Genomic DNA, 20,721 nt, shown 5'->3' with positions numbered 1-20,721 from the left:
CGAAACCCGCAAAATAAAGCAAAAGTCGAGACAACTTGAAAGGATATGGCGTTCCACTAAACTTGAAGAATCTCGTTTAATTTGGCATATTACTCTCAATGAATATAAGAAAGCACTGCGTAAAGCGAGAGCAGCCTACTACTCTTCATTAATAGATGAGAATAAGAATAATGCAAGATTTCTTTTCAGCACTGTAGCCAGGCTGACAGAGAGCCACAGCTCGACCTATTTTGTTCACACTGTATATGCTTCCGTGAGGCAATATTATAAGGAATCATTCTGTAAACTTTCATTGTTATGCGGATGATACTCAACTATATTTATCAATCAAGCCTGATGAAATTAATCATCTAAATAAAATTCAAGACTGCCTGAAGGACTTAAAAACGTGGATGACCTTAAATCTTTTGATGTTAAACACGACCAAAACTGAAGTTATTGTACTTGGCCCGAAGAATCTACGAAAAAAATTATCTAAAGATATATTAACTATGGATGGCATTAATTTGGCCTCCAGTGAGACTGTAAGGAATCTTGGTGTTATATTTGATCAGGATTTATCCTTTAACACCCACATAAAATCAATTTCAAGGACCGCCTACTTCCATCTACGTAACATTGCAAAAATCAGGCATATCTTGCCTCATAACGATGCAGAGAAACTAGTCCATGCATTTGTTACTTCAAGGCTGGATTATTGTAACTCCTTATTATCAGGGTGTACCAAGAAGTCAGTCAAGTCGCTTCAGCTGATTCAAAATGCTGCAGCTCGTGTACTAACCAGAGTTAGGAAAAGGGACCACATTACTCCTGTTCTGGCTGCCTTACACTGGCTCCCTATAGAACACAGGATAGAATTTAAAATTCTTCTTCTCGCCTACAAAGCCCTTAATGGGCAGGCGCCATCTTACCTTAAAGAACTCATTATACCCTATTGTCCTACTAGGGCATTGCGTTCCAAGAATGCAGGGTTGTTGGTTGTTCCTAGAGTCTCTAAAAGTACAATGGGAGCCAGAGCCTTTTCTTATCAAGCTCCACTTTTGTGGAATCAGCTTCCAGTTTGTGTTCGGACGGCAGACACCCTATCCGTTTTTAAGAGTGCGCTTAAGACCTTCCTTTTTGATAAAGCTTATAGTTAGGGCTGATTAGATTCAGCCCCTAGTTTTGCTGATATAGGCTTAGTTTGTCGGGGGACATCTTACTTCTTCCTTCTCTCTGTCTATACCTGTGTACTCTCATGTTCCGATTAACCCAGCTTCCCCAAATTTCTTTCTTTTTGGTGTCTATATACGCCGGGATCCGGAGTCATGGATGATCCTGCGGTCCTGTGTCATAGATCGCGAGTCCTGGATCTTGAGTCGAGGCTGTGGTCCTGGATCATAAGTCCTGGATGGATATCCTCGTGGATTCATCTTCCTATTATACACACACATGCATTTCCAAACATTTGGACTACCTATGTTGCAAATGTATTATCTTTTCAATTTACACACGGCATCTATTGCACGTCTGTCCGTCCTGGGAGAGGGATCCCTCCTCTGTTGCTCTCCCTGAGGTTTCTCCCATTTTTCCCTTTAAACTTTGGGTTTTCTCTGGAAGTTTTTCCTTGTACGATGTGAGGGTCTAAGGACGGAGGGTGTCGTATTGTCATACTGATATTCTTTACAAACTGTGAATTCCACTGAGACAAATGTAACATTTGTGATATTGGGCTATATAAATAAACATTGATTGATTGATTGATTGATTGACCTTTAAGGTAGGTAAACAGAACAAACAGGAAAATATGAGCACTGTGCTGATTGGTTGGAACTTACGTGTCGATCCACTGCTGCAGTGTGTCCCGCAGCTGCTCTCTCTGGATTGGCTGAGCCAGGGTGCGCAGGGCAGGCTGGAACTCAGTGATGGAGGGGGGCAGATACCGGAACCAGCTGCCGGGGCTCGTCTCCTCCTGCAACACCCGGCGCTTCTTAGCTGAGGACAGAGAGGGGGTTTAATACTCCAACATTTTCTCTCAAAACACATCTATTAGCAGCCACATGTATATAAACCCTATTCATACAATATTCTTTTAGTGGTCTTCAGTCCAATCAGAACACACAGATGTTAGTACACATAGCGCTGAGCACGGCTGAGTCTCTCTACAGATACTAATACATCTGTTTAGAAATGTTGATACCACATTAACATTACCTTTCCAATTTGTTCAAAAAGTATTAACAATGCAAACAGGAACTGCTGGTAACTAGTGTGGCATTGCTTTTCATGGTATAGATTCAGAAAATTGAACTGCCTGTTTTTTTTGTTAGCGCTCTGTAAGGACATCACTAACAGTATCCAAGCTGTTTACCTGCATATGTGGTAGAGGTGACATTCTCCAGGGTGGAGAAGAGCATGCCACAGCTCAGAGCTCCCTCTGAAGGCCGGGGCTGTCCCTCTGGGGGCAGGTAGAAGACCGCGTAGGCCTGGAACAGGGTGGTGACCAGCAGCTCCACCAGGCTGCACACCTGAGCCTTAATCCCTGCACCTGCACCACACACAGCTTTATGTCAACTGACGGCGCATCTCTGTTCAAAAGAACATTCACAGTAAAAGCCTTCCAGCAGAACATGCTGCACTATTGGTTCAGAACTCCTATGTACAAAATATGCTTTTGCACACTGAAACTAAAAAGCATGACTGGACTGCTGGCAGGTACCGTGCTGTGGTTGGTTGAGCAGCTGATGGATGGAGGCCTTCCGGGCCAGCAGGAAGTCAGCCAGGGCCTGGCGGGGGGAGCTGCCCTCCAGCAGCATGGTGGTCACCAGGGCCTCAGCGATGGCCTGGTCCGACACGGCCCGGCCCCGCAGCAGAGACCTGCTGTCCAGCAGGATGGTGGACCTGCAGGAGGACAGACGGTCACTGCACTGGAGGGATCCATCACTATCATCCTCAGCTCTGAGGCCTGGAGATTCTCTGGCACAATCACTAACATCAAAGCAGGACTTGTACTTGATGCAAGTGGGCCTCATGCAGAAAGCAATAAACACATGTCCTTTTACTTTTAGAGTGTTAGTAGCCATCCATGGAGCTGCTACCTCCGTGACCCGACCACGGATAAGCGGGAGAAGATGGATGGATAGTAGCCATCCATTTCTGGAGTTCATGTTGTTGTATTTTAAGAGACGTGGCCAGAGCCCTCTAACCCAGGGGTTCCCAACCTTTTTCACCCAGGGCCCCCCCAAATGACTCCTGTTGGAATTTGCGACCCCCCAAAACTTTGAAACTTGAATTATCGCTGTTGCCGATCTGCCCCCCTGCCCGTTCTGTACTGTGCATGTGCGAGATGGTCTGCCATACTGGACAACTCCGTACGGCAACCCAACTAGGACACTTGACACAGTGGCGTTCGGCAAAGCACAAAAAGAAAATGGATATAACTTCTGTTTGGCAGTTATCATACTGAATAAATATTTACTGTGAATGTATGCAAAAATGTATGGCATATAGCTGTCTAACAGAAGTTAAATCTATGTCTCACTTATTCTGACAATGTACTTAACCCCAAATAAAAGAACCCAATAAAAAGAGTTGTTAAATAATAGTGAAGTCACGTTGTCATAACAATAACTCATCTCTCCCGTTTTTTTTGTGTTCTTTTTCTGCTTTGCCAAACGCCACTGTGTGAAGTGTCCTATTACAGTTGCCGTATATGTAGTTGTCCAGTATGGCGGACCATCTCGCACATGCGCAGTACAGATCGGGCAGGGGGGCAATCGGGTAGTGACAGCCGTGCCTGGTAACAGCGGTTGGTTGGTCTTGGTCTCACACACACACACACACACACACACACACACACACACACACACACACACACACACACACACACACACACACACACACACACACACACACACACACACACACACACACACACACACACACACACACACACACACACACACACACACACACACACACACACACACACACACAAGTAATTAAAGTTTAAAAGTCTCAAAAATGCTACAACTACTGTCACAAACTGGATGAATGTGAAGTATTTCATTAAAGGAGGATGAAAGCATAATTAAGGAGCACTATTGGAGTGACTTTGTTGGTTATTGGACTCAGGATTAATGAATTTGGATGCCCGCTGTATCAAGAAATTAAAGGACGGCGCAAGTGGAAACAATTCACAAAGGGATTCATCTGTTTAAAACACATGCTCAAAGTAAGCCGGATTTTAGCGATGTGTTTATGTGGATTAAAAAATCGTAAATAATCTACAAAATGGAGGAGACCGATCTGATCGGAGCAACTGTGACAAATAATCCAACTGAAACCGACACTTTACGCGCAGAAGAAACATTTATATTAAAGAAAAAATGATACATTTCTGTCTTTGTATGCTTTTATTAGCTACTTAACTTGCAAATGTATGCATCATATTTATTTCAAATCTCGAAGAACAGGACACTTCAAAAGAATATACTATGTCTAATAAATAAATGGTAATATGGTTGCATAGGCCTGTATAAAACAAAAATTAAAAACTGGCATATTAAGCAGGTAAATCAAATGCTTGTCTGCCATGGAACAGGTAGCAGAGAGAAGACGAGGTTCAAGTAGGTTCATTAATGTGAACCTTGGGCTTGCACGCCCGCAGCCAGGGATGGAATGTCCGGTGTAATGTGAGTGACAGCCAGTCTAAAGTTGTTGTGAACGTCCAGTGTGTTACGTGCTTTTGCTTTGATGGCAACAAGTGCGCTGAAGGCTGTTTCTGATAGATATGTCGTACTGAATGGGAGTATAATCCTGGTCGTGGCATGCAGTGTGATCTTTGGAGCAAGGCTTGGTCCTTTGAGAATCCAAAACTTTTAAAATCCTTTTTCCTGGAAGTATTTATTTGACAGCGAGTCAGCTTGGATGTCGGTGAGCTCATATTCGCAATCCAGGTATTCCACATCCTCAACTTTGGCAATAAAGGGATCTAAAACCCACAATTCCTTGGAGACATACTCGTCTATGTCAGCGAACCGTGATTGCATTTCCGTTTGCAGTGCGTTCATATGGCGGATGAACTCGCGACGTACAGACACAGGCACCGTTTCAGGATTGTTTCAGCAGTTGTGGAAACTGTTGCAGCTCCCCCCTCTCCATTTTCCCGACCCTGTACTCCAGTTTGCGCACAAATGCATCATTGGAGAATGTTGGACTCCAAGCCTTGCAGACGCTTGTTTGTTTCATTGTAGAGACTGAAGATGTCGGCCAGGTATGCTGTTTTAATCCAGAATGACTCAGTCACTTGCTCTGACAGTGCGCGGTTACGAGTTTGTAGAAACTCTTCAATTTTTTCCTTCAGTTCTACAAAGCGTGCCAGCACTCGGACGCGTGAGAGCCAGCGCACCTCGGTGTGCAGGAGGAGGGTTTGGTGCGCTTCATCCTCGCACAAGTCTGCGAATAGACGCTTGTTGGTGGGGCGACCTTTGATGAAATTGAGTATTTTAATAACAGTTGAGAGTGTTTCGCTGAGGTCTTCTGACAGTTTCTTGCTGGCCAGGGCCTGGCGATGTATCACACAGTGAAGTATTGTGCAGTGTGGGGCCTTTTCTTTCAAGCGACTGTTAAATCCCTTGTTTTTCCCCATCATTGAGGCAGCTCCGTCTGTGCAACATGCAACTAAATTCTCATAGGAAAGCTTGTGGGATGAGAGGTAAGAATCCACCGCAGTAAAAATGTCCTCACCCCGGGTGGTAGTGGTAAGGTTGACTGACATAAGAATGTCCTGCTTCAAATCTTCCCCATCGATATATTGCACATAAACGATCAGCACAGCCTCGTCTGCTACAGTTGTGGTTTCATCAAGTTGTATGGCAAATGGCCCCTTTCCAAGCTTTTCGAGCAGCTGCAGCTCGCAGTTACTTGCTATCTTCTCAATTCTGTCTTTCACCGTATTGTTTGACAGTGGTACAGTTTTTAGCTTCTCCGCGACCTGCGGGCCGCACAGTTTCTCAGCCATCTTAATGCAAGCTGGCTTAATGAGCTGCTCGCCAATGTTGTGCGGTTTCTTTGCCTTTGCTATTAAAAGTGCACATTCAAAAGAGGCCTCGCTGCCAGCCCTAACAAACGCTGTTCTAATATCCATTGGCTTCTTTGACTTTGCAAGGTGTTGTTTCTTTATGAAAAAGTCCCGATCACGCCCGACTGTTTCTGGGTGCATGGTCTGTTGGTGTCTCTTCATTTTGCTGGGTTTCATGCTTTCGTTGGCTAGCTTCTCTCTGCATATCACACACTCTGGGCGTGTGATCCCTCCATGAAACCGAAGTTAAGATAGCTCTCTAGGTAGGTCCTCATTTTCTTTTTGATTGCAGATGAGCTGTCATCTCCTTTATGTTTTTCAGACATTTTTAGACAAAAATATTCACCTTATGAAGTCGGTCGCTAGCTAGCAAGCGCAGCAAACTGTTATTATTATGAAAGCTGACACAGTAACGTCAATGTTGGCGCCAATCGGAGGAGTATCAGATGAATTTTTTGAATTTTTATTTTAGTTAATCAATTAATTTCTATATTTTATTGTAATGTAGACAAGGCTTTTAGCGCCAATCATGTATTGCGTTACAATATGTAAAAAAAAAAAAAATTATTCTAAATATGATATTAGGCCTCAAATCATCTGAAGTCTGGCGCCCCCCCTGCGATCTTTGGCGACCCCCCAAGGGGGTCGCGACCCCCAGGTTGGGAACCAATGCTCTAACCAACCCTAATTAAGTACACTAGGGCTCTACAATTAATCCAACAATACTCAAATAGCAGGAAACAGAATATATGTTAACGGTAATGTTTTAAATACCATTCTGAATGAAGTATAAGACACATGTTCGATAATGCTGCTGCATGAGACCCCCTATGTCCTGCAAAAGACACAGCAGTAAGACCTCCCTACCTGACGTGCCCGGTGGTGGCCACCTGCCTGACCAGGATGGGGAAGCGGGCCAGGACGGGGCTGTAGTGCCCCCCCGCGGCGGCCTCCAGCTGCAGCGTGCTGTGCAGGTGGCAGCCCAGCAGGTAGAGCTGCGTGGCCTGCAGGAAGCGGCACGCCTCCATGGAGCTCCAGATGCGCTCTGGGATCTCCAGCAGGAGCTTGATCTGAGAGGCCATGATGTAGAACTTGTCCTGCCACTGCCTCTGGTTCTAGCACAGCAGAACACACACACACACAAACGAGTGAGACAGGCAATCATATAAGGAGCAGAAAAGAATGCAATGATCCCCTGTTTGCCACCAATAGTACACACCTATCAGAACACATGTTCTGCAAAACAAGGTTACACATGGGAACAAATAAACAACCTGTGCAGTTAAAGTCTGCATGGTCTTCAGGTAAACCTGGTAAACAAGTGACCCAGCAGCAGCACTCTAGGAGTCTGACTCAGGCAGGTGGCCTCTGTGAGTTATGGCTGTACAACTCTAGAGGTTAGGTTGTATTACCAGATACAATCTATGCCGAAATCAAAAGAGTTGTTATTATATGGGGGGGGGGGGGGGGTTATGCATGTGACTCATGAGGTAATTAAACACCCCTTTCTTTTAATAAAGATTCCAAATGACAGGGTTACATAGTGAGATGTACCTCCAGCCTGCAGCTGCCCCCCCCGGCCTTGCCTTGCTTCAGGCTGTGGCAGTAATGGTGCATGTCCCGGATGGACAGCACCACACTCTCCGAGCACTGCTTCATCTCTCCGATGGTGTCTGCGGCGTCGATCAGGTCCCGGTACCGCTCCCCCACCATCTGTCGCAGCTCTTCCTTCTTCTGCTCGATCTCCCCGCGGACGTTGCACTCGATGCGGCGAATCTCCGCGGTGTTGTACCGCTCGAACAGAGCCGCCGGGTCCTTGATCTCCGAGACCCGGAGAGACAGAGCGGGGTCCTCAGCCATCGCAGCGCAAAACAACACCAGCTGCTCCGGAAGAAGTGCACTTCCTGCTTCCACGTCAGCAAAATGTGACGAAGGCTGAGCATGGTATGTTGATTGGTCACCACAACTGTCTGTCAGGGAACATTTTCGGGTAGGTAGAGAACCGCCTACTCTCACCACTTGAACCAATCAAATCGTCGCAAAGAAGAATTACATTACGTTTGGAAAAATAATTCCACTACTAGTTTACTCAGTATTGGTAAGTATTTAAATACTTTCACCTACGTATTAATTTTTAGTTACTTGTGATTTACTTGAGTATTTCCATTTTATTTTTACCTATTACAAGTTACCGGTACTCAACAATACAGAGGTAAATATCAAACGTTTGACTGTACAAGTTTCCTGTGTTTGATATTTGGTTCTTAGTTACTATACAGATTCATAATTAACACAACACATTATTAACAAATACACGATTTATCCAAATTAATTATTATATTATTGAGTAGGCTTGTTTGAGGAACTGAGGAAAACAAAAATAAACCCCGTGAACTTTGGAAATTACTCAATAACCAGCTTGGCTGCAGTAAAAAACTCAAAACGAGATTTTCGAACTTAAACATAAAGACAGATAACAGGCTCATCACAGACAAACTGGACGTGGCCAAGTACTTGAACATTTTTTTCACAAACATAGCCACAACTCTTGTAAATAAATTACCCTCCCACTCAGGGCTTTTTGGAGTAGATCACATCATGACTTACTACAAAAACCTAGTGGTACGCAAAGATGATTTCAGTCTAGCAAGGGTAATATCAGCAGAGGTACTCAGTAAACTGAGCGCCCTCCAACCTAACAAGGCCGCTGGCCACAACAATATCCCCTCCAAATTCCTCAGAGACACAGCAACCGCCATCTCACCAGTCATAGCTCACATAATTAACCTCTCCATAAAACAGGGAAAAGTACCCAAAGACTTCAAAATTGCAAGAGTAACCCCCCCGCACAAAAAGGGCAGCAAATTGGACCCAGGCAACTACCGCCCTGTTTCTATACTTACCTCCATCTCGAAAGTCATGGAAAAAATAGTATATGAACAGGTCGAAAAGTACCTCGCGGACAAGAAACTAATCTATGAATTTCAATCTGGCTTTAGAACATCCCACTCCACTGACACATGCCTTCTTTATTTGAGCGACCACATCAAACAAGAGGTGGACGAGGGCAAATACTGCGGCATGGTGATGCTGGACCTGCAAAAGGCTTTCGACACTGTCAATCACCCCATTCTGATTGACAAGCTAAAAGCAATTGGTTTTGATAAACTATCGGTGAGCTGGATGCAATCCTACCTGGAGGGGAGAGAACAGATGGTGGAGGTAAACGGTACTCTGTCCCCCCCCCCTCCCAGTGAGCTGTGGTGTTCCACAAGGAAGCATATTAGGTCCGTTACTGTTCCTAATTTATGCAAATGACATGTCATCAGCATGTGACTGCAACTTGTTCCTGTTCGCGGACGACTCAGCCCTGCTGGTCTCTGACAGGAGCAGATTGCAGGTTGAAAAAACCCTCAGCTCCGAGCTCGGCAGAATCTGCACCTGGCTCGCCGATAATAAATTATCATTACACCTGGGTAAAACAGAGTCCATTCTCTTCGGTTCGAAACATAATCTCAGCAAATCCGACGACTTCTCAGTTGCAGTGGGTGACATTATTGTCACAAGTAAGAAGGAAATTACATACCTAGGATCTATTCTTGAGGCAAACCTCTCCTGTGACAAAATGGCATCCAATGTAATAAAAAAAGTCAATCAAAGAACTAGATTCCTATACCGGATCTCCTCTGTGCGTCTGTGGTAAACAAAAATACCCTGAAAACTCTGGCAGGAGCACTCATTCAAGGGTACTATGACTATGCTTGCACGTCATGGTACCATAGCACCTCCAAGGCGCTAAAAATAAAACTTCAAACATCCCAAAATAAACTGGTCAGACTACTGCTTGACCTTTCATCTAGAACCCACCTCACCTCTGCCCACTTTGACAACCTAGGATGGCTTAGAGTAGACGACAGAGTACAGCTACTTGCAATGGGCCTGGTCTACAAGATACAATACACCTCTATGGTACCCATGTACATGTCAAAATTCTTCCCAAAGGTCAAGGAATATCATGATCATAACACCAGAGGGAGCTCCACAAATCGTGTAAAACCCAGATTTTGTACAAAAAAGGGGGAATACACGTTTCGCAATTATGCCACATCAAGGTGGAACGCTCTTCCCACTACTGTAAAGGAAAGTAAAACTATACTTACCTTCAAAACCTCTCTTAAAGAGCACCTTCGGCGGAGAGCATTGCAAAACTGGCTCCGGTAATGGTACTCTCAACCTGTCGTACAATGGACAGCTTCCCCCCCATCTATGTATATACTCGCATTTTAGACTGTTACTAACTGTATATCTGTAGACTTGGTATGTCTTAAATGTCCGGTTAGGATGTATTAGAACGAAATCTAAAATGAAAATTGTAAATAAGCCATCTGTATGTAAAAAAACACCTGTATGTAAATTGTAAATAAGCCATCTGTATGTCAAATATGTCTTATATGTCTTAAATGATATGATGAATTGGAAATGGGGGACCCTGATGTAAACAAGACGAAAGTCTTTCTCTGGTCTGCATCCCCTTAACAATTGTATGTTTTGAGCTGTACTGTACTGTACCCAATATAGACAAGTTTACGCGCCAAACCACGGGTAGCGCCATAACCCTACACAAATGCACTTCATTTCCGCCGGAAGTCTTTTGCACAGCGTCTGTCGGTGTAAACCGGTGTAAACAGTCAGACGGGCACTGGTGTAAACACAGCGATTTCGATGCTAACAGTGATGCTAGCTTGGGAACACGATTCTACTTCTTTGACTGGAGATGGCGTTACTCTCCCCCACCCGAATTCAGTGCAAAACTGGGAGGATAACATGACGACGTGGCCCAGCATAAAACCAAAATAAACTGCCTTATTTAGGTCATGCCCACAGGAGCCAACAGTTGTCTGTTGTTTACATAATGCACAATTTACATGATCTCTTTATGCTGTGCAATATATCATATGTGCCTGTACTGTTTGAGTGAAAATAAAGTTTGATGTAATTTAATTTCATTATTGCACTGTTATTGCATTATTGCATTTCATATGTTCCTTAGAGTGCTACAATTTCTTTTAACACAGTTCATCATTCATATTAAGCTCATACTGTACATAAATAACACTGAATTAATTAATTGTTGAGAGGAAACTAAAGAAATGGCTTCAACAAGAAAGATCACATGTTTAATCCTAACAGGTATTACAAATTAAAATATAAAAGCAGCCCACACAATTACATCACTATGAAAATATTCATATATAATATTAAAAAATACAATGCATGCAGTATTTGTTGTGTTTATCTGTATTTAATGAACAACATGGCTGGGTGCTGGGTGCTGGTTTGTGGTCGTAGCACTCTCTATCTAACCACTCGTTCAGGTGCTTTCTCGAGTGATTGCAACCAACTACCGCACACGTAGTTCCCGAACCACTTTTCTTCATGTTGTAATTGTTATATCCTCTTTGTCTCTGCGATATCAGTGCTTTGTCGGCACAACGGAGCTAGCTAGCAAAACAAACCCAGTCCGCCAAAACGGAAGTGCATTGCATCGAAGGGAGGAGTTCAGGATGTAGAGCGGAAACGGCTCAATAACTTGTGTATACAAGCTGTTAATAAACTTTTCAATCAATCAATCAATCAATGAGACCTGCGCAGACCTGCGCAATTTCGATCAAAGTCTTGCTAGTGCGTTGCATGATGGTTAGTCAGTAGGCTTGTTTGAGACGTGTTGTGGGTTGCGGCTCGGTTATGGCTAGAAAGGATCCGTCTAGTGTAAAACCCTCGCGAGAGTTTGCAAGTCACGTGGCTGAATGTTTACGTTTGGCAGGCAGCCTTTCAGTTACGATCGTTAACATCAGTGGGCCACAAATGATCGTGAGAAGCTAAACTATCTATTAATTATGTCAATGACAGGGAGTGTGATTGTTGAAATAGGGTGTTAGCGGTCTTGCTGTTCAAAGAAGAATGACAACACTGTAGATCACCAACACTATGGTTTATTTTTTATTCAGTCAACTTTGTCTCAGTAAAAGTCCCAACTAAGATAGCTCCTGGTGCAATAAAATGTCCCTTTCAGTGTTTTACTATTATCCTGCTGCATTAATGTGTATGTTGCATGTTACTGCTGTAGATGTGTTTCCGAGCCACTCCAACGAGAGTTACAACGAGAACGTGACGTCATATTTACACAAGACGGATCCTTTCTAGCCATAAACCGAGACCTGCGCAGACCTGCGCAATTTCGATCAACGTCTTGCTAGTGCGTTGCATGATGGTTAGTCATTTTGTCCGACTTGCTCTGGAGGCTCGCCTACATGAGACGTTGAAATCGCGCGGGACAAAGACGCCCCCAGCCTTGAGAGCGAGGCGCGGCGAGGCGGCGCAGTTCCTCTCCATGGGCTGTGGAAGCGAAATGCTTGATGGGAAATGACTCGCTGGTATCTCGAGCTGAGCGCTCATTGGTGGTTTTTACCACGTGCTAGTGATGAAACTCTCCAATTGGCAAAAGTGTGTTGTTGTTTTGTGTCAGTTTTACGGTTATGGCTAGAAAGGATCCGTCTAGTGTAAATATGACTTCACGTTCTCGTTGTAACTCTCGTTGTAATCGGAGCGGCTCGGAAACACATCTACAGCAGTAACATGATGCAACATACAGTGTTGAAAGTGTGCCGGTCCTACCCGGTCCTTAGTACCGGTAAGAGATTTCCAGGCGGTCCGGAGGACCGGTGTTACAGTATAAGTTGAGTCATGACAACTGGCGACATTCTATTATTTTCGTCATAGGAATCCGGGGCGTGTACATTGAGGACCCATTGTTGACTTACCAGGAAAGAAACATCGTTTGTCGTTTACGTTCATCTTTTGCTATATCTGCCTTCCTAAGATCACTTTGCTGCACATTCAGTACTCGTATGTGAGGTTGTGGGTGAGAGTCCGATATCGTGACGCTTACAGGGAGGTATCGAACATTACAAAGTAGGTGACTGTGTGGATGCCTGTTCAAAACATTGCAAACTTCAATAAATCATTTAAATTATATATTTGTGTCCGACTTTCATTTGTTCATCGTTCTTAATGTGATGTATAGTAGCTTTGATAGCTGTCCATACCTTCAGACAGCCTAAAAGTAAAACACAAGTTGTTTATTCACAGCCCGAACGCTCATCGAGATGACTGGATCAGTCATGACAACTTGTGATCAGCTCCGATTAAATTGTGATATCAATTCTGTAGCTAACCTCCAGGGAGCACGTTTATTTTATGAAATAAACGTTAAACGTATAGGCTTAAAGGCATAATAGAACTACCGTATTATATGTATTCAACTTGTGCCCCGCTGGACTTACTTTTCTGTGGTTTACCGTTACTGTGACATATCAGTATAGCCACGGAAGATAGTTTGTGTGTTTAATTCCCATGCATCAAGGTTATTTTCATGTATGTAATTGTTTTTCCTGCACAGTGTAGAGTCTTGTTGTGATGAGAGGGATACAGGTATTTCATAAAATAAACGTGCTCCCTGGAGGTTAGCTACAGAATTGATATCACAATTTAATCGGAGCTGATCACAAGTTGTCATGACTGATCCAGTCATCTCGATGAGCGTTCGGGCTGTGAATAAACAACTTGTGTTTTACTTTTAGGCTGTCTGAAGGTATGGACAGCTATCAAAGCTACTATACATCACATTAAGAACGATGAACAAATGAAAGTCGGACACAAATATATAATTTAAATGATTTATTGAAGTTTGCAATGTTTTGAACAGGCATCCACACAGTCACCTACTTTGTAATGTTCGATACCTCCCTGTAAGCGTCACGATATCGGACTCTCACCCACAACCTCACATACGAGTACTGAATGTGCAGCAAAGTGATCTTAGAAAGGCAGATATAGCAAAAGATGAACGTAAACGACAAACGATGTTTCTTTCCTGGTAAGTCAACAATGGGTCCTCAATGTACACGCCCCGGATTCCTATGACGAAAATAATAGAATGTCGCCAGTTGTCATGACTCAACTTATACTGTAACACCGGGAAAAATTGATAGCTCCACCCGTGGAATTTATACTACGAAGGGCAGATATTTTGGTTTGGATTACTGGTCTGGGGGAAGCTCGCGAGTGTGTGTGTGTGTGTGTGTATTTGTATACGTGTGTGTGTATGTGTATTTTTGCGTTTGTGCGTATTGTGTTTGTGTCCCGGGGAAAACACTAACGAGAAACACCGGCTGCTGTTATGCCTGCTGTGACCTCAAGTTACTCCGTTCTCCGCTTGTAATTATGCCGTTACAAGCTTCTAAGTTGTATTTATCATCCCAATTTGCCGAAACAAGTTTCATATTCTGAAAGCCAAGACTTTGTTTATTTAAAATCAAACAAAACACCCGAACCCCGAAAAACTATTTTTTTACGCAAATCCACGTTTATTTTGAAATGAGCCGTTGCGACTTCCGACTGATTTCGATAGAGCGGGTCACATATTTGCTTTTTCCCACTTGATCAGAATAGCGGGAGGAGAAAAGAATGGAGTGACTGAATGACAGCTAGAAAATTAGGCTACGTGGTAATTAAAGCAAAAATGCAAACGACGACTCTTCAGATGTTTAAGAGAAAGGAGAGAGATGAAGAAATTCAGAATGTGCTTAAAATTTGAAAAACAACGCCCACAGATGACACAGGTGATGATGCTTATTTAGCCCAGAGAATGGACATGAACATGGCCATGATGAATATAATAAGTTAGCTAACTAGCAAACTGTATATCTCTATATGAGGTGCCCAACCAGTCGATCCCCAGTCGATCTCGAGATGTCTAAAAGTAGAACAACAATATTCTGTTTTATCGTTAATGTCCTACAACAGGGGTGGCCAAACTTTTTGGTTCAGGGGCCACAATGATGTATCAATGTGACAGCCGGGCCGGGGGGCATTGTTTGGTTCCGTCTTGATTCATGTCGGGCTGAGGGTTGTTTTAATCTCATTCTCCCACGCGCGGGGTGACGTCCACGCGCAGCTGCGACGACCAGGGAGGAAGGGACTTTTCGCGGCGCGCGCGGCGTGTGGACAGTGGGGGATAACATAAATAAAAATTGGATCGTTGTATTTTAGACTTTAAGGCTTTTTAAGATCAGCGCGGGAACCCTGGCTCATTTATACCAATATTGGACGGGCCACATTAAACACATCAACGGGGCGCATGTGGCCCGCGGGCCGTAGTTTGGCCACCTCCAGGCCCGGTTCTACGGGGGTGCATAAGGGTCCCAGTTGAATGTTAAGCACCCTCACTTGAAAAAGAGAAGGGAGTGAAAAATATTACATATACAATAACAATAATAATAATAATAATAGTAGTAGTAGTAATATGAAGAAGAAGAAGAAGAAGAATATAGTTGAAAATAAAATAAACTGTAATTGTGTTCAAATATTGTGGTCAAATAACTATAGTTAATAACCCCCCCCCCCCCCCCCCCCGTCAACGATCGCCAGAGCCTCGAGGTCTCTCCCCGAGGTCTCTCCCCGCCAGAGGACTGGACCTCGGAGAGCAGCGGCGCTTATTCTTATTTTGCCTTGCCTTATGTTTGTTTTTTGGCCACATTACGTTTTGCCAAATAAATACCTTTTTATATACATATTCTTGTCCTTCCCACGCTTTTTGTTATGGCCAAGAGCCAGGCCATGACAGATGGGGGCTCGTCCACTTCTTTTATCTGTGATACAGCAACGGATAGGTAAGATTTGTGTTGGGAGTTGGTGCGCGTGTATAAAGTTTGTTGGGAAGCGCGTGTGCAGGGCAGCCGGTTTCTTTGTTTCGGCTCATTGTGGGAAGGACATTAGATTTCAGATCGTTGTTTGGGGATTGATTAGATCACTTTGTGAGGCTTTCATTTGTTTTGCATTATATTTCAGGACAGGGTTTGCCAGTTGTTCTTAGCCGTGATCAGCTGTTTGCTTTGTTTTTCCTTTCTCTCTCGTTGACACGGGTGCGTTGTATGTGGAGCAGTGCGGAGCGGTGCGGAGTTTTCCCTGGCAGGTTAAGCGGCGGTTCCCTTGGGATTGTTGAGCGGGTGTGTAGTGTTGCGGAGAAAGTGGTTGAAGCTTCGGCTTGGGAGCATGGCCGTGGTGATTAGTCAGTGGGATGTTAACAGTTAGCAGTTAGCGGGGAAACTCCAATCAATAAGTTAGTGTTGTACGCATAGCAAACGTTGTGGTGTTGATCCGGTTTGTTTTTGTTTTTTTGTTTTTTTTTCTTCTCTCGGCGTAAAAGGTTCGGTGTTGTATTCCGGTGAGGGCCCGGTCTAAATTAATATGGCTGACGTAGAGGCATTTATTGAAGCTCCGTCTCAGGAGTCTCTTGGCACTTTTTCAAGAGACCAACTGCTATTGATTGCTGAGCATTTCTCGGTGACTATTGTCGGTGATAGGAGGATGAAGGGGAACATCAAAGACTCTATAGTGTCGACATTGAGTGAGACAGGAGTGTTTGCTGCAAAGGAAGAGGGGGTTTTGTCAAAACCTCTTTTTCAGGCTAGTGCACTTTCTTTTGAGCAGCAGAAGGAATTGTTGTTGTTGTTGTTGCAGCTGGAACATGACAGAGTAAAGTATGCGTTGGGAATTGAAAAAGAAATCACAGTGGAGCGTATACTGCAAGAATCTGAGAAAGCCAAGATAGAGTTGGAGGGACATCGCCTGTCTATTCTCAGAGATGGTGAGGGGCAGGGTGAACAGGTGCCCAGGTCTCATCGTTTTGACATTAATAACCTGCGCTTGCTGCCGCACTTTAATGAAAGTGATCCTGACACGTTTTTGTTGTTTGAACGTGTAGCTAGGGCTAGAGATTGGCCTGATGCAGACTGCGCACTGATGCTTCAGTGTGTTCTCACAGGGAAAGCACAGTCTGCATATTCCTCCCTATGTTTTGAGGATAGCTCTAGCTATAGTAAGATAAAATCGGCGGTACTTAGGGCATATGAACTGGTGCCAGAGGCCTATCGACAGCGTTTTAGGTCCTTTGAGCAGAAACATGGTCAAACCTATGTGGAGATGGCAAGGGATTTGTCGGTTCATTTTAATCGTTGATTAATTGCTCTTGAAATCGCTTCTTTTGACGATTTGTGTGAACTCATGATTTTGGAACAGTTCACAAATATTCTTCCTGACAGGATTGCTACTTACATAACAGAACACAAGGTAACTTCCGCGGCTGGAGCTGCAGTGGCAGCTGATGAGTTTGTGTTGCTTCATAAGAGCAGGTTCGGAGGGCGCTCTGGGGCACTAACTGTTTGTGAAGGAAATAGGAAGGATGTTGGGATGGATCCAAAGAAATCGAGTTTGATCAAATCTAATGTGGTTAATAACGATGATTGCCACTACTGTCGTGAAAGAGGCCATTGGAAGGAAGAATGTCCTGCGCTTAGAGCAAAATCTGAGGGAGGAAGATATTTTGTTGGGCCTGTTGCGTTGGCTGCTCCTGTGAAAAGCTGCTGTGGTGCCGATGTGCTTAAATCCCACTTATGTGGATCTGAGGTTTTGGCATCTTATACTCCATTTATACGAGACGGCTTGGTGTCATTGGTAGGTAGTAATGTCAGAGTTCCAATCAAAATCTTGCGGGACACAGGGGCTTTTGACTCCTATATTGTTGACTCTGTTTTGCCGTTGTCGGATGAAAGTGACACAGGTGACACAGTTCTGAGTTGGGGAATGGGATTAAAAGTTCTTCCTATGCCTGTTCATAGGGTGTATATTGAATGTGACCTTGTTAAAGGTGAAATAGCTGTTGGTGTACGTCCAGCTTTGCCAATCGAGGGGATACATTTTATTCTGGGCAACGGTTTGGCACGTAGCAGAGTTTGGGCTGATGTTCTTTCGGCATTTTTAGTGAATGGTGGGCTGATTGAGTCTGGGTTTGAGGAGAGCTCTACAGTGGTGCCAGAGGTCACGTCCTCCTGCGTGATCTAGCGGGCTATGGACAAAACTGTTGCGTAGAAACCGGAAGGCCAAGCATTGCTCCACTGGTCAAAGTGGTCGTGGTGGTGGTGGTGGCGGCGGCTTTGATGGCGGTCATGGCGGCGGCGGCAGCGGCAGCAGGGGTCGAGGACGTGGCAAGGAAATGTTCTGTTATCGGTGTGGAGATCAAGGACATATGGCTAGGGACTGTGACCAAACGGAGGACGTGTGCTACAACTGCAACAAACCAGGCCACATGGCTCGTGACTGTGGGCGTGCCAACGACCGGAGGTGCTACTCCTGCGGTGGGCTTGGTCACATCCAGAGACGTTGTAATAAGGTGGTATATTACAATTAGGGTTCGCTAAGAGAGGGTGCTATATATTTGTTGTGTTCTGTGACTTTTTGTTTTTGTTTGGGATAGGGTTCATGCGTTATGCCGGTGGTCCTGGGGACACCGACTTTAAGGGGGGGGGTGTGACGACCCCTGCTTGGAGGTCTCCTGTGGTGCGTAGGGCCCTTTAATGATCCTCCTCTGCTTGTGCCCACACTGATTGAGGACACCTGACGCACTGATTGAGGACACCTCACGGCTCGCACCGGAGGATTAAAAGGCCTAAGCCAGAGCCTCGAGGTCTCTCCCCGCCAGAGGACTGGACCTCGGAGAGCAGCGGCGCTTATTCTTATTTTGCCTTGCCTTATGTTTGTTTTTTGGCCACATTACGTTTTGCCAAATAAATACCTTTTTATATACATATTCTTGTCCTTCCCACGCTTTTTGTTATGGCCAAGAGCCAGGCCATGACATATACTATACTTGCACTGCTTACCGTTTTCATACTTTATATATCTTAGCATATTCATACACACTGTTCATACTGCTCACAGTCTGCTGTGTATATTCATACCCCTCACTGTTTATTCATCATTCAATTCATTCTATATTTTATTCTATAGATTGTGTACATTACTTTTCACTTTACTGCTTGTTGCACTCCTGGTTGGAAGCTAAACTGCATTTCGTTGTCTCAGTAGGCTACCTGTAATATGTGCAATAACAATAAAGTTGAATCTAATCTTGAGCAGGAACAAATGTATTTACTTAGTACATATCTTCTTTTAATTTTTTTATAAATGTTTTATTGAACATTTTTAAAACATACAAAAGCTCGGTGAGGATATCATCAACTTATCAACATAAGTGCAAGACATTCATTCACAATAAGACAAAAAAACATAAATAATACATCCAATAAGAGCCAGGGGGAGAGAAAAAAGCATAAAGGCACAAAAACATTTAAGAGGCATTGAGCTTACTTAAAATAATAACCATTTGGAAATGTCAATGGAAATCTTTATAGACATGTTACAAGATTGTATTTTCTTAAGGGACATAAAAAAGGACTTGAACTCATTTATGAAACAGGGAAAGGAGGGCTTGCCTCCTCTCCATTTACCACAATGTAAATGGTATTTACCCAAAATAATAATTATATTTACCAAAAACATTATTATTTAGAGTCATTGCAACACCTCCAGCACACTTCCACTTCCACACAGTCGTTTAGGATTTGCGTTTCTACACGGACCACTATTGCGGTATGCATGTTGTAACTTCCGGTTGTTGTCATCTCCGGGTATCCCGTGTGCCTGTTCTGTTGCTGATAGCTTATTATCTTAACTTAATCGATCGTTTTAAAACTCTTGATCACGGCAACTGCCTGACGTTGTAATCACACGTTACTACAGCTTAAGCACTCACAACCTCTCCTTCTCTTAGCGACTAACTCCACAGTTGCCTACACTCTTTTCGGGTTTGCTAACGGTAGCTACTTTAGCTTGATAGCTAGCCATGGCTCTTTCCCCACCCTCGGATGCTATTTCCTGCTCTAACTGTCTCATGTTTGGTTACTCCCCTACCTCCTTTACTGGTACCGATACATGTGTTAAATGTAGTATAGTTGTTAGGTTGGAGGCGGGAATCATAGCAATAGAAGCCCGGCTCCGCATCTTAGAAAATAACTCAGCTACAGTAAAGCCCATGTTAGCCGGTGCGGACCGGCAAAAGGTAGCTCCTCTTAGCCGTCCCCCGGCAACTCCCGAGCAGCAGGGAGAATGGGTGACTGTTCAGAAGGGGCATAACGCGAAACCCGCAGGTCCCCACCAACCCGTTCACGTATCTAACAGATATTCCCCACTCAGCGAGACACCCGCTGAGAAGCCAACTCTGGTTATTGGTAGCTCTATTATGAGACACGTGAATTTAGAGACCGAAGCGTCCACAGTCACATGCATTCCGGGGGCCAGAGCGGGCGACGTTGAGGCGCATCTTAGACTGCTGGCTAAAAATAAACGTAAATACAGTAGGATTGTTATTCACGTCGGTGGTAATGATGTTCGTTTACGCCAATCAGAATGCACCAAACTTAATGTGGCGTCGGTGTGTAGTTATGCTAAAACAATGTCGGACACCGTAATTTTCTCTGGTCCCCTCCCCAATCTTATCAATGATGACATGTATAGCCGCATGTCATCATTTCAGCGCTGGTTGTCTTGGTGGTGCCCAGCAAACAATGTGGGCTTCGTGAATAATTGGACAGCCTTCTGGGGAAAACCTGGTCTGATTAAGAGAGACGGCATTCATCCTACTTTGGAAGGTGCACATCTCATTTCGGCAAACATTTCAGGGCTCTGTGGACTTAATCCATGAC

At 44.2% G+C, this 20,721-nt stretch overlaps 1 protein-coding gene across 1 annotated transcript in view; it reads right to left on the bottom strand.

Moving 5' to 3' along the window:
* Window positions 1-8,207, bottom strand: part of cog1 (component of oligomeric golgi complex 1) — a 17,270-nt gene extending 9,063 nt beyond the window's left edge. Inside the window, exons 1-5 of the mRNA XM_079645240.1 lie at window positions 7,616-8,207; window positions 6,929-7,176; window positions 2,699-2,880; window positions 2,351-2,527; window positions 1,818-1,974 (exon numbers count right to left, since the gene is read on the bottom strand). Of these exons, the coding sequence (XP_079501366.1) occupies window positions 1,818-1,974; window positions 2,351-2,527; window positions 2,699-2,880; window positions 6,929-7,176; window positions 7,616-7,921 (1,070 nt within the window). The 5' untranslated portion in view covers window positions 7,922-8,207. The remainder of the gene's footprint in view (window positions 1-1,817; window positions 1,975-2,350; window positions 2,528-2,698; window positions 2,881-6,928; window positions 7,177-7,615) is intronic.
* Between the last annotated feature and the right edge of the window lie 12,514 nt (window positions 8,208-20,721).

The sequence above is a fragment of the Notothenia rossii genome (genome assembly GCF_949606895.1).
Source record: "Notothenia rossii genome assembly, chromosome: 8".
NCBI classification, from domain to species: domain Eukaryota; kingdom Metazoa; phylum Chordata; class Actinopteri; order Perciformes; family Nototheniidae; genus Notothenia; species Notothenia rossii.
This window is presented reverse-complemented; position numbering and strand designations above follow the sequence as displayed.